At 39.5% G+C, this 13,631-nt stretch overlaps 1 protein-coding gene across 1 annotated transcript in view; it reads left to right on the plus strand.

Annotated features, from left to right (window-relative positions):
* LOC108446629 overlaps positions 1 to 13,631 on the plus strand; it is a 122,413-nt gene that overhangs the window by 12,554 nt on the left and 96,228 nt on the right. Inside the window, exon 2 of the mRNA XM_017733720.1 lies at positions 2,508 to 2,660. Within this exon, the coding sequence (XP_017589209.1) occupies positions 2,508 to 2,660 (153 nt within the window). The remainder of the gene's footprint in view (positions 1 to 2,507; positions 2,661 to 13,631) is intronic.

Consider the following 13,631-nt stretch of genomic DNA (forward strand, 5'->3'; position numbering starts at 1 on the left):
GGAATGCTGTGTGTTACCCAGGTGTGGTTTTTCCCTCTCCCACAACACGTAGGCAGTCTTTTCCCCTGTGATGTGGGAGCAGCTGTCTCTGTCTCAAGGTTTTGCTAGTCCAGGGTTCCAAGAGTAGTTCCATCAAGAGAACATTTGCCATGTGCAAGAAGCGTTTGGACAACACTCTCAGGCACAGGGTGGGATTCTTGAGGTGTCCTGTTCAGGGCCACGAGCTGGATTAGATGATCCTTGTGGATCCCTTCCAGCTCAGGATATTCTGCGATTCTGTGTAAATATCCTCGTCCCTCCTCCAGCTTCCTCCCCCTTCCTTCCTCTGCAGTGCCCTGGCAGAAGGCCCTGGCTCAGACTGGAAAATCCAAGTGCTTTGTGGTTGTCACCATCTTTCCTTTCCAAGTAGGCCCTGGCACAGAGGGAGCCTGGCCCTGCCACAACAAAAAACCAAAGGCTGAACCCAAAATTTGCAGCATTTTTTCCCACCTCTTCTATTTTTCTAAAGAAGATCCTCTAATGGATCAATGATATTCCCTTTTTAGCCTATATATTGCACACACTTACAGCAATATTAGGTTAAATTTTTCATAGACCGTACTAGCAAACCATTTTTTAAACATTTCCATATCTATATGTATTTCTTGTGCATACTTATATATAACACAGGTGTTCTTGTATTTAATATAAAATTTTTCTGTTCCATTGCTTTATGGGTAAACTCAAGTATTTCAGTATTAGCATTAGGCACAAAAACCTGATCAGGAGTAAGCACACATTTCTTCTGAGGTAAACTGATTTATTTGGGGGCTAGATTTCTTGGGAAAGAATCTGAGCTAAATCCTCAAGTCTCCAGTCCTGCAGGTGTTTTTACAGAAATATAATTGCTTGCAGGGCAAAGATTTCTTAGGCCTAAATGCCGTAACAGCATTTACTTCAGTAACTCTATAAACACTATCCAAAAAGAAATTAAAAATAATCTATAAAATTATGACTTCACTGAAGATCAAGAGCTAAGTAAACAACTTTTAGGGTGACATCTCTCAGATTAATGATTGGTAATAAAAGGAAAAAAAATTTAGACGTTTACAACTCCTGGATGTTTTCCACATAATTTTCCTTTCACACACGCTAAGCAGAGGCAGATTCACTGGTTTAATATCTTCTGGTGACGTTGTGTTTAAATTAAAACTGTCTACATACTCTAGAGCAAAATGGCTGTTCTGTCAGGCTTCTGGAGAAGTTACTGTTTATTATATATCTAGCCAAACAGGAAAAAAAAAAGAATCAACAATACCAGGTCTTATTTTATCCTCTAGCATTTTACACCCTGGGACCATATCCCTAAAAATTGCAAATTGGCATCATTCCGCTGGCTCTGGAGAGTGACAGCAGCTGAGATTCTGGCAGTGCTCTCAAGCTGTACATTGTATTTCCAGTGGCATGTTATTCCAGTGCTGGAGTTTTATCGCTTCTGAGGAATCCCTTTGTACACGGAGCAGAGGGAATATTCTTCCCGATGTGGAAATAAACAAGAACCACGGAGTGCTTGCTGCCAATCACTGGAAATAGTTACCTCAGGTTTATTTTCTCCCCAAGTCTGCTGGTTGCTAGAAGACACGACACTTCAAGCACACCAGAACAGACAGTGTGTCGCCATCGCGCTGAGTACGTGAGCAACAAAGAAACTTATTTTTAACAGCAAAACAATGTGCTAAATTTAGAAGAAAGCACCAAGGGAATACAAATTTAGCCATATTAAGATGCTGCAGATGATCTTGAGATGACCACAGAAGTCATTTTTTTGTTATGTTGAGCATAGTTATTCTGGCAATTTAAGGTTCATGAGAAAGTCACTGAAGAAAAACAGAAAATCCTCTTATTCCTTATGTTGCCAGTTAATCACAAACTTTGAAGCATGAAATAAGAGAAACCTGAACAAGGTTGGTTTAATTAATCTGAATATGATTTTTAATTGTCTTCCTTGATACTTCCCTAGAATTTAATAATATTGATTCTGTGGTTGAGATAGTATTTCAAGCTCATTTATATTAAGACTGGCTTCTTCCCCACCATGCCCCAGACTCTTGATCACGATCATATCCTGGCCTAAACAAAATGGATGATGCCTCTGGTGGTGCAGGGGATTCTGCCCACTTTGTTTCCTGAGGACAACTCAGACAACTAGCTGTGGTGCTCAGCAACCCAAGTCTAGCATGTAACTTCAGTCACGGGGAGAACCTAGGATTCCCTTGTTCTGTCTTTTGCATGTTTTCTCCCAATTGGTTCATGTTTCCCCTCCCTGTTTCATGTATGAAGTTATGTATATTCATTTCCCTTCTTTAATAGCTATCCGTTCTAGAAAGTTCTTTGTACCTCGACGCCCCATTGGCTCCTTCCCTGAGTCCCTCCTATGTGTTGTTCCCATTGGTTCCCTTCCTGTCAATCTCCCCGCTTCTCTGGATCCCATTGGCTGAGATCCCTTTCCCCGCCTATTCCGTGCCCAGTATAAGAGCCCTGGACCCGCCTACCAGTTCATGTTTTCGTCTCTGCGTGTTCGCGGGTGTGGGTGTGCGTGGAACCCCTGCGGAGAGTCCCCTCTCTTTCTTCTTTGCCTTCGCCTGCGTGCCTGCCGCGACAGAAGGGTACAGCCCCTTTGGGTGAGGAGCTCTGCCTCTTTTCCTTGTGTGTTGGGCACTGAGTGCCACCTTCCAGAGGGGCTCCAGCGTTGGCCTCAGGGCTTCTTTGTGTCGGCGCGTGAGGGGTAAACCCTCTTCTGCCGGCTCCCAGTGGCTGCTAAACCCCTCAGATGCCTTCTTTTGGGACAGACTGCAGAAAAATTAACACCTTTTTAGCCTGAGTGAAAATATCTGATGAGAAATGTTGAGTAATTAACCGTCTGTTTTTTACGAAGGAAACTTTTTATTTGAATTTGTTTACTCTGCTGGGATAAGGAGACAATTAAAGGTTAGTCTAAAAGAGAAGACCCAAAGGCCTCAAGGATTTGGCTTTGTTGTCATTTTTGTTGTTGCTCTGTTGTACTGTAAATTCACAAAAAAACACTGAAATATTGTGCTGAACAAAGGCTGGACGTTGGCAAGACTTCACAGAAAGTTTTAAAATACTTTAATCATCTTTAATACAACTTGAAAAGTCTTACAGGTTTTTTTGGTGGCAGTGGTATTACTAAGATTTTTATGATAGTTTTTGGAAATATTTTAAATAGTGCGAATCGCAGTGTGTTTAGAACTCGTGTCTTTTTGAGTCAAATGTGGTATTTTCTTCACTTGATGGATAACTTACGCTTTTGACTTGATTATATAAAATGAGGCTGAATTATAAAGCCTCATTATCTGTACTGTAATTCGCAGCATTTTTTTCAATAGGGAAAACTAAGGCTTTTATTTAAAATTCTAAGTTTTGAGTGAAATGCTTGAGCATTGTTACAAAGACAGTTTCCTTCCCAGTTTCATTGCTTTTTCATCAAATGAGGTTTCTGTAATTGTCCATGCACGCCTGAAGCTGGCAGCAGATAGGAAATGTGTGAAGGAAGACACAGGTTATGGAAGTATCCTTTCTATACGCATCTGTGAATTTAGTTTTACTCTTTCTGTGTAGAACATACTACATAAATGAGTTTTTTCCTGTTTATAACAATTTCCAAATGGAATTATATACAGCTTTTTTTTTTTTTTTTAAGTTGTGAGTTTAAGACGCTTAGACCCACCCTTGCAGAACTGAACCTTTGGTGGGTTCATTTTTCTATCAGACTAAATGCTGCCTTTTCTGTACTCATTATTGCATTCCAACACCTTTTTCCCTAACCTCACATTCCTGACTGATAATTAGTTGCATATAACGTCTTTTTAAATATATTGTTTGGCACTCGAGACTGTAAAGTGATAGTATCCATCTCGTAAAAGTGTTTGGGAATATTTTTCACTGCCAAGGGCCTTGGTCAGACATGTGCACTGAATGATCAGCTCACCAAGAGTGAGATTTCCTTAGGTGAGCTCTGAAGTATCAAACCTGGTCAGTTAATTTGAAGTTCCAGGAGAAGGTGGCCACTTCCCTTGCCATTTTCTGGTCTATGCAGTTCCTGTGTATGGAACTCACCTGTCCTCTTGATGGAGGCTGAGATGAGGAGAGGGAAATAAATATGTAGAACCCACCATTTACAGTTGAGAGTCTGTGATCTGTAGATAGGGGCTTTATTTTCTTCTTACTAAGTCCTTTCTTAGAGCTCTCAGCTGTAAAATATGTTGAGACCAGTGAATTGCACTCATTTTTGGCTGATGATGGTAGAACACTGGGGCTTAATCTGGTTTCTTAAAACCTGGATTTTTAAATGAAGAATGAAGGACACTAGGCCACAAGAGTAGAACAGTAAATCAGAATTCCCAAACCCAAAGAGGACAGTGTTTACCTGCTTAAACCACGGTCCTGTTGCTATTCATGGGAAGTCATTTGAGGGAAATGGTCTTTGTCCTTAGTCCTACAAAACTCTTAACCTTGGACACCATCTAACAATAGGATGCGTAGACAGTGATTATTTCTGGCTTTCAGGTCTCCTGTCCCAGAGGGGACCCATCTTTGTTCTTTTTGGGAAGGAATTCAGTCATCAGAAAAAGTTCTAATCGTGAGAAGTTATTTGGAGAATATCCACCAGCTTGTTTAGTTTTCTTGTTAAGAGATCAAAGAAAACTTATTTAATTTTTATGTAACATTCATGTATGCATACTTCCTTTCTCAGCAAAAGCTGTAACTTTACCTTGCCATAGTTTCTATTTGTTTTGTTTTATTTTAATACTATTGTGTTTAAGAGCCTGTTGCTCCAGCTGGGCTTTCTAAATCTGCTCTGGTTACCCAGTCTGTCCTCACATTAGCATGAAAATGTTTCTGGTATTGACTTCTAAGCTTAGCTTATGTACCAACATCAGTTTTGACATTTGAAGAATCGGTAAAATTTTGATGGTGAGGTCTGTTTTAAACCTCCTTGTGATTAATGGGATTTTTGCCCCAGATTGCCAATTTTTTTCAGTTATGTTCCTAAGTTCTATTAAAATCCTTAAAATTGAAGTGATACACAAACTCTCCTTTTGTTTTTGTGGATACTTGAATTTAACAGCACTAAAAGTACAGAATACAACTTAAAATGCAAATTTTCACTTACCTTGGTTAATTAAATAGTTGGGTACAGTTAGAATGACCCTTGTTTTATTGTCCTCTTATCCCAGGAGAGCTAACAAATTTGAATTAAAAGTTTCCTTCATAAACATGGAAAAAAAACCCCAGTAGCTGCTCTTCAGAGTATTTTCTAAACATTATGAAATCCAATTTGTGCATGTTCCTTTTCACTGCTTTACTTTAAGGCCTGAGCCTGGGGCCACATTCTGCATAAGTAATTTATATTTAAATATTTATATTTTATGTAAGTATACTCTTCTGAATTTGTCACAATAGAAAGCAGTGGTCCTATGAATAATGCAAACAAGGTATCGTGTTCCTCACTGGACACAGTGTTTTACAAAGTACAGAGAAATCTCAGGCGTTTTGTGATAAAAGCCTGAATCACAACAAAGTGTAAAAGTGGAAATACAAACTTCAGGTCAACATTGCATGATCAGATTATTTGAATTGTGCACCAATAATTTTTATTCAATATAAGTATTGGCCGTGTTTGAGAAAATTCTAATAAGTTGGGTATGCTGAAAATGCTGCCAAGATTATATTTCTTGCAGCACTGCTGTCCTTCCTGTGCTAGCACGTTAGAAATGAGCAGACACTGGGAAATTATGAAAAACATTATTCTCCTCCTAGGTTAAAACCTTCAAGACTGTTTAGCCGTGCAGTAAAAACAATCAAATAAAACACACAAAACCACATCCTTCAGGTTATAGAAGTTTGCACAATCTGATCTGTATTGATGAATTTTTTGGGGGGTTCGCTTGCTCCAAAGGAAAAGCCAAAACATTGTGGGCAGGGAATGCATTATCAGGTGTGTAGGGGAGGCCACACATCATCAAGTTGTTGTCTGGTTGTCTCCGTGAGTATGAGTAACTTCCAATTCTGTTGTACCGTTACGGAGTAATTTGGTAAATTCATACTGGCTATAATAATGCACATTTCACTACGGTTTTTTTCTGTCAGAAGCAGAAGGGTTTCCATGAAGTTACCAATGAAACCTCTTTTGAATTAGAGGAATAAAAAAATTGCAGGGATTGAAGTCTGACAGATCTGTGTAACTCTCAGGGTTAAGGGATTGGAAAGAGGGAAGGCAGAGCTCTTTATTGCTCACAGAGATACAGAAGCTCAAGGCAAAGGTACTTTTTCTGGAAATAATTTATGATTAACAGAGGGGGTTGTTCTTAACCTATAGTGTGTGGAGGCAATGAAAATGGTGCTCCTGGCTGGCAGATTGTGCTGAACTTCTGGATGTACAGAGCCTACGAACTTTCAGCAGCTCAGGATCTTGACCATAAAAATCTGCCAGCTCACATAAGTTCATGTGACCCTCTGGAAGTCACAGGCAGTGTTTCCACAGACTTTAGAAGGCGTTGTGGCAAAGCTCAGTGCTGAGCTTGCAGCGCTTTCCAGAGCACTGAAATGTGGAAAAGGGGATAATTTGCTCCCTGAATCACCAGTTGTGTTGCTAGGGAGCAGAAGTTCCTAACGGAGGGGACAAAAGCACAGGAAAAGTTTAAGTTAGCAACAGTTTTGTCGTGAGGAATTTCGAGATTCAGTCTGACTTGGAAACAGGCCTGAGCCTACAATCCTTCCTTGTGCTGATACCCTTGGTGTTGCCATTGCTGGGAATACCTGTGATTCCCACTACCTCGGGGGAGATTTGAGGGTGCTTAGCGCTTCTCCGAACTTGGACCCTGTCACTTACACACATGTCATGTGTTGGATTTGCAGAGTCACTCCTTTGGAAAAAAAAGCAATGTTGACTCTTTCAGTCGTTTTGGGTTTTGCTTGGGCCAGACACACTGCGAGAGTGGCTTTTCCCGTAATATTTCACCACTTCAGCTGTTACTCAGCAGCAGGGAACTCAACAGCATATGAAAATGAAAACCAATCTTTTAGAACTTGTCCTGTCATTTAACCCTGGCTCAGATCTGTTTTGTCTTTCTGTGGCTCTAAACGACAAGGAGTGGATTGCTGCTCCTGGGCTGCTGCTTAAATGCCCTTAATATTCATCCAAGGAATGTTATTTTCTTATTACCAGCTTTGTACTGCAAAGATGAAGATTTGACCTGAAGATTGGTTCCTGTGTTAGTTCCTCCCCCTGAAAATGTTCCTGAAAATTCGTCTTAACTTTGCCTTTGCCAGACCAGCATGGGGATATTTCTGTAGGTCCAAACAGCACTGGCTACCAAGGCATCTTAACATTTTTAGGCTATATTATTTGGAAGCATGTGGGTAATGAACAGGGAACAGGTGGGAGAAGGAAATGCTACTCCTGGTGAGAATAAAGGCCCAGAGCATCAATGATTTCATTCCATCTGCACAAGAAGTTCATGACAAAATTCCAAGATCCCCAAACTAATCCTGTAACCACAGGATCATCCTGGTCTTAGGTGAGTGTGTGGGACCATGCAATGTCTTCAGCATATTTGAAGCACCATTATTCAAACTCTTCTCTATTTTCCTAATAACTCTCCATACTCATGGCTATTTCAGAAGAACTGCGGAGACAGGCCCAAGAAAAATACGCAGTGCATGCTAATGAACATCGAGCCCATTATCAAAAACTAAAATCCTGCTCTCTGCAGAGAGTTCAAAGAACATAATACAACTTTGATTATATATCTTGTAATGCCAAATTTCCTTACAGGAGCCATGGTTCTAATTTAGTCTTATTTAAAAGCAAACTACAAGGAAAACCACAGAATTCCATGAACCCCAGGGATGCACCCAAGGGGGCATTTGGCGTATTTCATGAAACCTATTTCATTTTCAGTCCCCTGAAATTGCATCATCTCTTGTTCCACTATGAAATATTAGCATTTCCAGCCTGTACATCCTGCTGGAATGCTGTGGGAACCTCATGGATGTGTTGGGAAATTTGCCCCCTTTCCCTCAAGTTCGCTGAGTCCCCACAAAGTAATACAGTTATCTCTTGTGCAGAAAAGGTTAAATCTATTTATTTCAATACTGGAGGTCTAGAAAACATGATATTCAAGGAAGCCACATGTCAAATATATGGAACTTCTACACATCCCTGTAGGAGATTTTTCCATTTGCCAATAGACTCTAGCTTGGCAAAATTAAGATTAATATCAAATGGTTTTGTTTGTTTTTATTGGGTTGGGGTTTAGGACAAAAGCCTTGATAAGCAATGACTGTAGTATCTTCCTAATGTTAAATCCTTTTCTGCATAGGAACTAAATGAGGAGTCAGCCTGGTTTTAATTAGGTTTTCTTTTAATGATGAACTGAGCTAATTATAAAAATTAACTATTTCAGTTTAGTCAATCACTTCATACACGAAAGGTAAAATTTGAGATGGGAGAGTTACATTTATTTCTGTTGTTTCATTGCAGATCTCTGGAATTCATTCAGTCAAATTGCACTGCAGCAGATATGACACTTTTTCTCTCCTATTACGAAGATCTTTACTTTTGCGGATGTGGTCTGAAAGACAATTTCAAAAAGCAGGGTTGTGTTTGTTATGGATAATGGTGCAGCTCTTCCTTGCACCTAATCGTCCATCAGTAGCCAGCTCTGGGGTGGGAAGGATCCTTTCTTTTCTCTTCCTAATCTCAGCTTTCATTTTAAGATGTTTTAAAGGTGCAGAAAGTCCTCATTTTCTCCTTTCTTCAAAGAGAGGCGTTGTTTCCCTCCACTCTAGGGCCTGTTGGCTGATACTCTGGAACGTGTGGATTTTATGGTTTACATAATCCACACAAGTCTTCCTGCGAGCGTGGTGTAGAATGATACCTTTTAATTTGTTCATTAGAAAACCAACCAGGGCTGAAACAGAGTCAGAGGACTGAGCTTCGTTTCTGTCTTGTGTAACCACAGCTTTATTAACTTCAGTGAGCAGTGACTGCTGGCTTTGTGTCAGGGGAGCTTTCTCAGTTCATCCTAAATAGGAAATATTTTTTTCTTTAAATGGACAAAGTAATATTTAAAAAAAAAAAAAGAAAGAAAAAGATCTCCAAAATAAAACACTCTTTGGGAGTCATCTGTTCATGTCTTTTGTATAGACCAAAGCACCCCAAGTATATATTACTGGCAAGGTAACTGTTGGAAGTTGAGTAATGTGGAATGCTCATTCTAGATTATTATCCATAAGGTCAAGTTTCGTAATTTTTCTTTCCAATATATATTTTAGGTTCTCGAGGGCAGAGGCTGTCTTTTCCTATGTCTTCCCATAAGTTCCTCTCGGCAGTCTCTAAGCATTATTGTAGATTAGCACCTAAACTCACTAGTATACATTATGAAACAATTACTTTGTGCCAGTGCTCCCACAGTATTTGAGAGCATTTTGAATCAACACTTTCTGTAGCATTTAACAATAAAAAAGACTTTTCTGTCTTTTCCTCTGAGATCTGTGAAAAACAGTTTTTGCTTTTTGTGGATTGGCCTTCAGTTACATAACACCCCAAATTTCTTTTCATGAATTGACTTCTCTGCTTTGCTCTGGTTGGTCTCTCATTACCAACTCCTAAAGACCTCACGTCAGAGGCAAGAGGTTTCTTTGGATACATTGAATTCTAGGATAAGAATAAGAGCTCTTTAAACTTAAGAAAAGCACACAAAAAACCGTCCTGTTTGAATCACGTTTGTTAACAGACTTCCTTGGTGAGCAAAATACTGGCAAAGACTGAGGGCAAAGCAAGAAGGAAGAGCTCTGCACTGGTGAGACAGTGCATGGAAAGGTTACATTTACCAGGGGGTAAGATTTCTAAGCATTTAAGGGATTTCCATGGTTTTCATTGCTTCTGAAAAGCAGTTAGAAAGGTGAAACTGTAGGAGACACCTTTGCAACTCCTTTGTATTTTTGGGGGGTTTTTTTGTGTTATAAGAACATGGTCTCAAGTCAATTTATTGGCGATAGATAGGAATAATAATAACTGGTTTGTTATTGTATATATATGCAAGATGCTGCATTGACTCTTCCTAAAAAGCCCATAGAAATGTCTGTGACTCTTTTTCTTGGATATTGCAACAGAGGACATGAGAAATAAGTTTTTGGGGTTTTGAATTAAAGATCTGAAGTGGTCATCATGGACAAAAAGAACTGAAGCATTTAAAAGCATTAAAAAAGGAAAGCATATTGGTACTTCTGAGGGAATTACAGAGCTGTACAGACCACTGATCCCTTCTTAAATCTACCTTACATTGCAAAAGCAGCAAGATAAAGGCTTAAGCACAACATCACTTCATGAGGACTTGTTGCCAGTTCCAGCTGTTGAAGCTGGAAAAGGAGTGAATTACCTGTGATTTTTCTTTTCATGTACAATTTGCATATCCTAACTAAACACTGCGAGGGAGACTGAGGGGAACAACAAAGGGAACAATAAGGATTTTGTCTGAGGCCAGGTCAACACTTGCCCCAGATAATGGTTGATGCCTGAATTGCTTAGAGTGGGTTCCCTCCCAGCACGGGCTGGTTTTCATCATGGTGATAAAAGAAACATTTCGCACAATAACCACTGAGCCCCTTGTTATGACTTGAAAGCTGCACAACTGCTTTTTATTCCGGGACAATACGACTGAGAAATCATCTTAAGGACATGGCAATCCTTTGGTATTGTATACATGACTTTCAGTAATGTCAGGGTGGGAAGACATTGTACCCCTTTTAGTACGAAACTTAAACCTGTGAATAAAACTTGTTTAGCATAACTACATAGAATTTCCTTGACAGGGTTTATTTTGGCTCCTCCACTGTCACAGATGTTCATTATTACTGAAAGAAAACACTGTAAACTCAGCAGAAACTTTAAAGGAGGAAAAGGGGAAATCTGAATAAAATCTGAAGGTGTTCTTTGTTGTGTGTGACCTGATCATCAGCTCTGAGAAAGCGTGTGAGCAAACTGCTGGGATCTGGTTTCCTCGGGGGAAAGCAGTGACGTAAATCCACTTACTCCTCATAGGAGCTGTGGAGATTATGGAGTGATTTGGCTGAGGGTCAAATGAAAGGGAACACAACGTGGAAAAAAAAAAAAAAACTTTCAAAGGTTGTTTTCAGGTTTGAAGGAGATAAGATGGGTTTTGTGGCTCTTTTATCACTTTCTCATGCCAGTGTACCTCAGATGTGCCTGGAGGAATTTGGCCCTTGCAGTTGTAGTCACTGAATTCACACGGGAGTTTTAGCTGACCTTGTCAGCTCTGAGAACAGCGCCTAGGACAGTGCAGAGACCCTTCTGGGCTTTGAGAACTCTATTAATAGATCTGTGGCACCCAGCCCAGCTCCAGGACTGAAGGTGTGAGTTTTTTCACTCTTCTAAGGTTTTGCTTGCATGTGTTAGCACTGTATAATGCGGCCTTGCATTTTGAGATAAGGGAGGCAAACTCCCCAGCTCTCTAAAAGCATCTGGCTCTGCTTCTGCCTCAGCAAGTTTTGCACGGGTTCTGTTTTTATCCTCATTTTTATTTAGCATTTTTATCCTCAGAGCTTCTTTTCCAAGGTGCTCTAGTGGTGTTGGAATTCAAAAATCACATTACACATCAGTTGTAGAAATTCTCTCAGCTTTTTATGTGTGTGCTTACACGGATGTCTCACTAGGAACTGTTCTGCTTTCAATCCTTCCTGCATCATCAGGGCATTTTCTTGCTAATTGGCATTTTTGGTCTAAACAGACCTGTACTCTTCAGAAATGAGAGGGACTGTTTTTTTCATTCAGTCTTGTAGCTGCATTGCTGAGTGATCTCTCTCGAAAAAAGCTGCTGGTTTGAAGTTCAGAGAAGAAAAATCCTGTCCCGCACAGGTTTAAATGCACACAGCAGACACAGAATCCTTTTTATACTGTAGGAAAAACAGCTCTCCCAGTTCAATTCCCATCTAATTTACTCATGGCCTAATGTCATTTAGCTTACTAACAGAGCAAGGAAAAATGATTTAGCTGTAAAATGGGTTGTAAGCACTTTAGGTCTTCAAGGATTTTGAGAAAAAGAAAAATAGAATCATGTTGTGAAGGAAAGACAACTATTTCCCAGAAAAACACAGAAACCTATTTCTATTAGTGATTATGCTTCCTTTGAAAACATGCTTTCTTTTTTTTGGAAGGCAAACACAATGAAGTCTGAAATCATAGCAAAGGTCATAAAAAGGATTCAGCCATAAAAGGACAGATATGTATTAGCAAGTGACTTCTTCAAAAAACAGAGAGGTTTGAAATAATGGCTAGAAGTTCCTGGTATTAAGGAAAATTATTCTGTAACTTCATTATTTATTCCTTTCACTCTTCTGGCATACCAAAATTTACCTATTGAATTTAATTAAAAAAAAAAAATCTTGCGGAACAAATGTTCTGCAAATGCCTTTGTTAAGATTCATTTTACTTTTTTAGCATGTTTTAATCCAAAATCAGTCATGAAGATTTTCCTTGTGGTATGGTGGTAGAAGTAAAAATTCTTTCAACTTGCAAAGTTCATGTGCAGTAGACCTTAGAAATTCTTTGGACTTGTCAGTGAAGAGAAAGACAGACCAAAATACATGAGGGCAGAGGTTATACAGCAACCAGGAGGATGAAAGAAGGAGCAGAACAACCCTGCTCCTTGACAGAAGAGAATTGGCAGAATCCACAATCACAAAACCATCAAAATGAAAAAACATGGGGTTCTTTGGTGGGTGTGTGATATGGCAATAGTTCTGGAAATAGTAAAATTTGCATTTATACGTGCAGTGCCATAAATTTTAGATTTAAAAAAAAAAATAATTACTGTTTCAGTTTTGTAGAATTTATGTCAAAAAAGATCTGTTCTTCTGGTGACCATAACTGTGGCTTCACCACAATGATCATAATGTAAACAATTACATAATTCTCTTTATGGGAATCAAGAAAAATGCAAGAGAAGGAAAGGAAGAGTTTCAGAAATATCTTCCCTAGGGGTTTGCTAGACAACTTGCCTGAATTTTTGGGCTTAATTGCTTTGTAAAAAAAGAAAAATAAGCAGGTGGAGTAAATTTAAATCAAAGCTAAATCAAATACTAAATCAAAGCAAATATCCTACAGCAGGTGGTTGACTTTTGAAAGCATTGAGAGCCGGAAGAAGAACAAAAGCTTCTGTTTTCTATTTAAAAGGTCCCTGTGATCAGACATCTAGAACAGAAATGTGGGAAGCCAAAGGAGCTCGCTCTAATGAAATTAAGAACTCACACGTTAATGCTACCTCTGAAATGTGTCTTAGAGAGTAACCTTTTCTAGCAGTCCTGATTGCTCTGGGCTTTTGGTAAAGGTACAAAAAAAAAAAACCAAAATTATTTCTGTAAAATACAACACATCAGTGTCAACATTATGAAGACAAGGAAATTCACTAATCACAGAATCCTGGAATGGGTCACGATGGAAGGGACCACAGCAGGGCATCTGCTCAGGCAGGGCCATCCCAGAGCACAGGGCACAGCAGTGTGTCCAGGGGGCTCTGGATTGGCCCCAGGAGGAGAACTCACCGACA

This window comes from Corvus brachyrhynchos, unplaced genomic scaffold, assembly GCF_000691975.1.
Source record: "Corvus brachyrhynchos isolate BGI_N302 unplaced genomic scaffold, ASM69197v1 scaffold55, whole genome shotgun sequence".
Lineage (NCBI taxonomy): Eukaryota > Metazoa > Chordata > Aves > Passeriformes > Corvidae > Corvus > Corvus brachyrhynchos.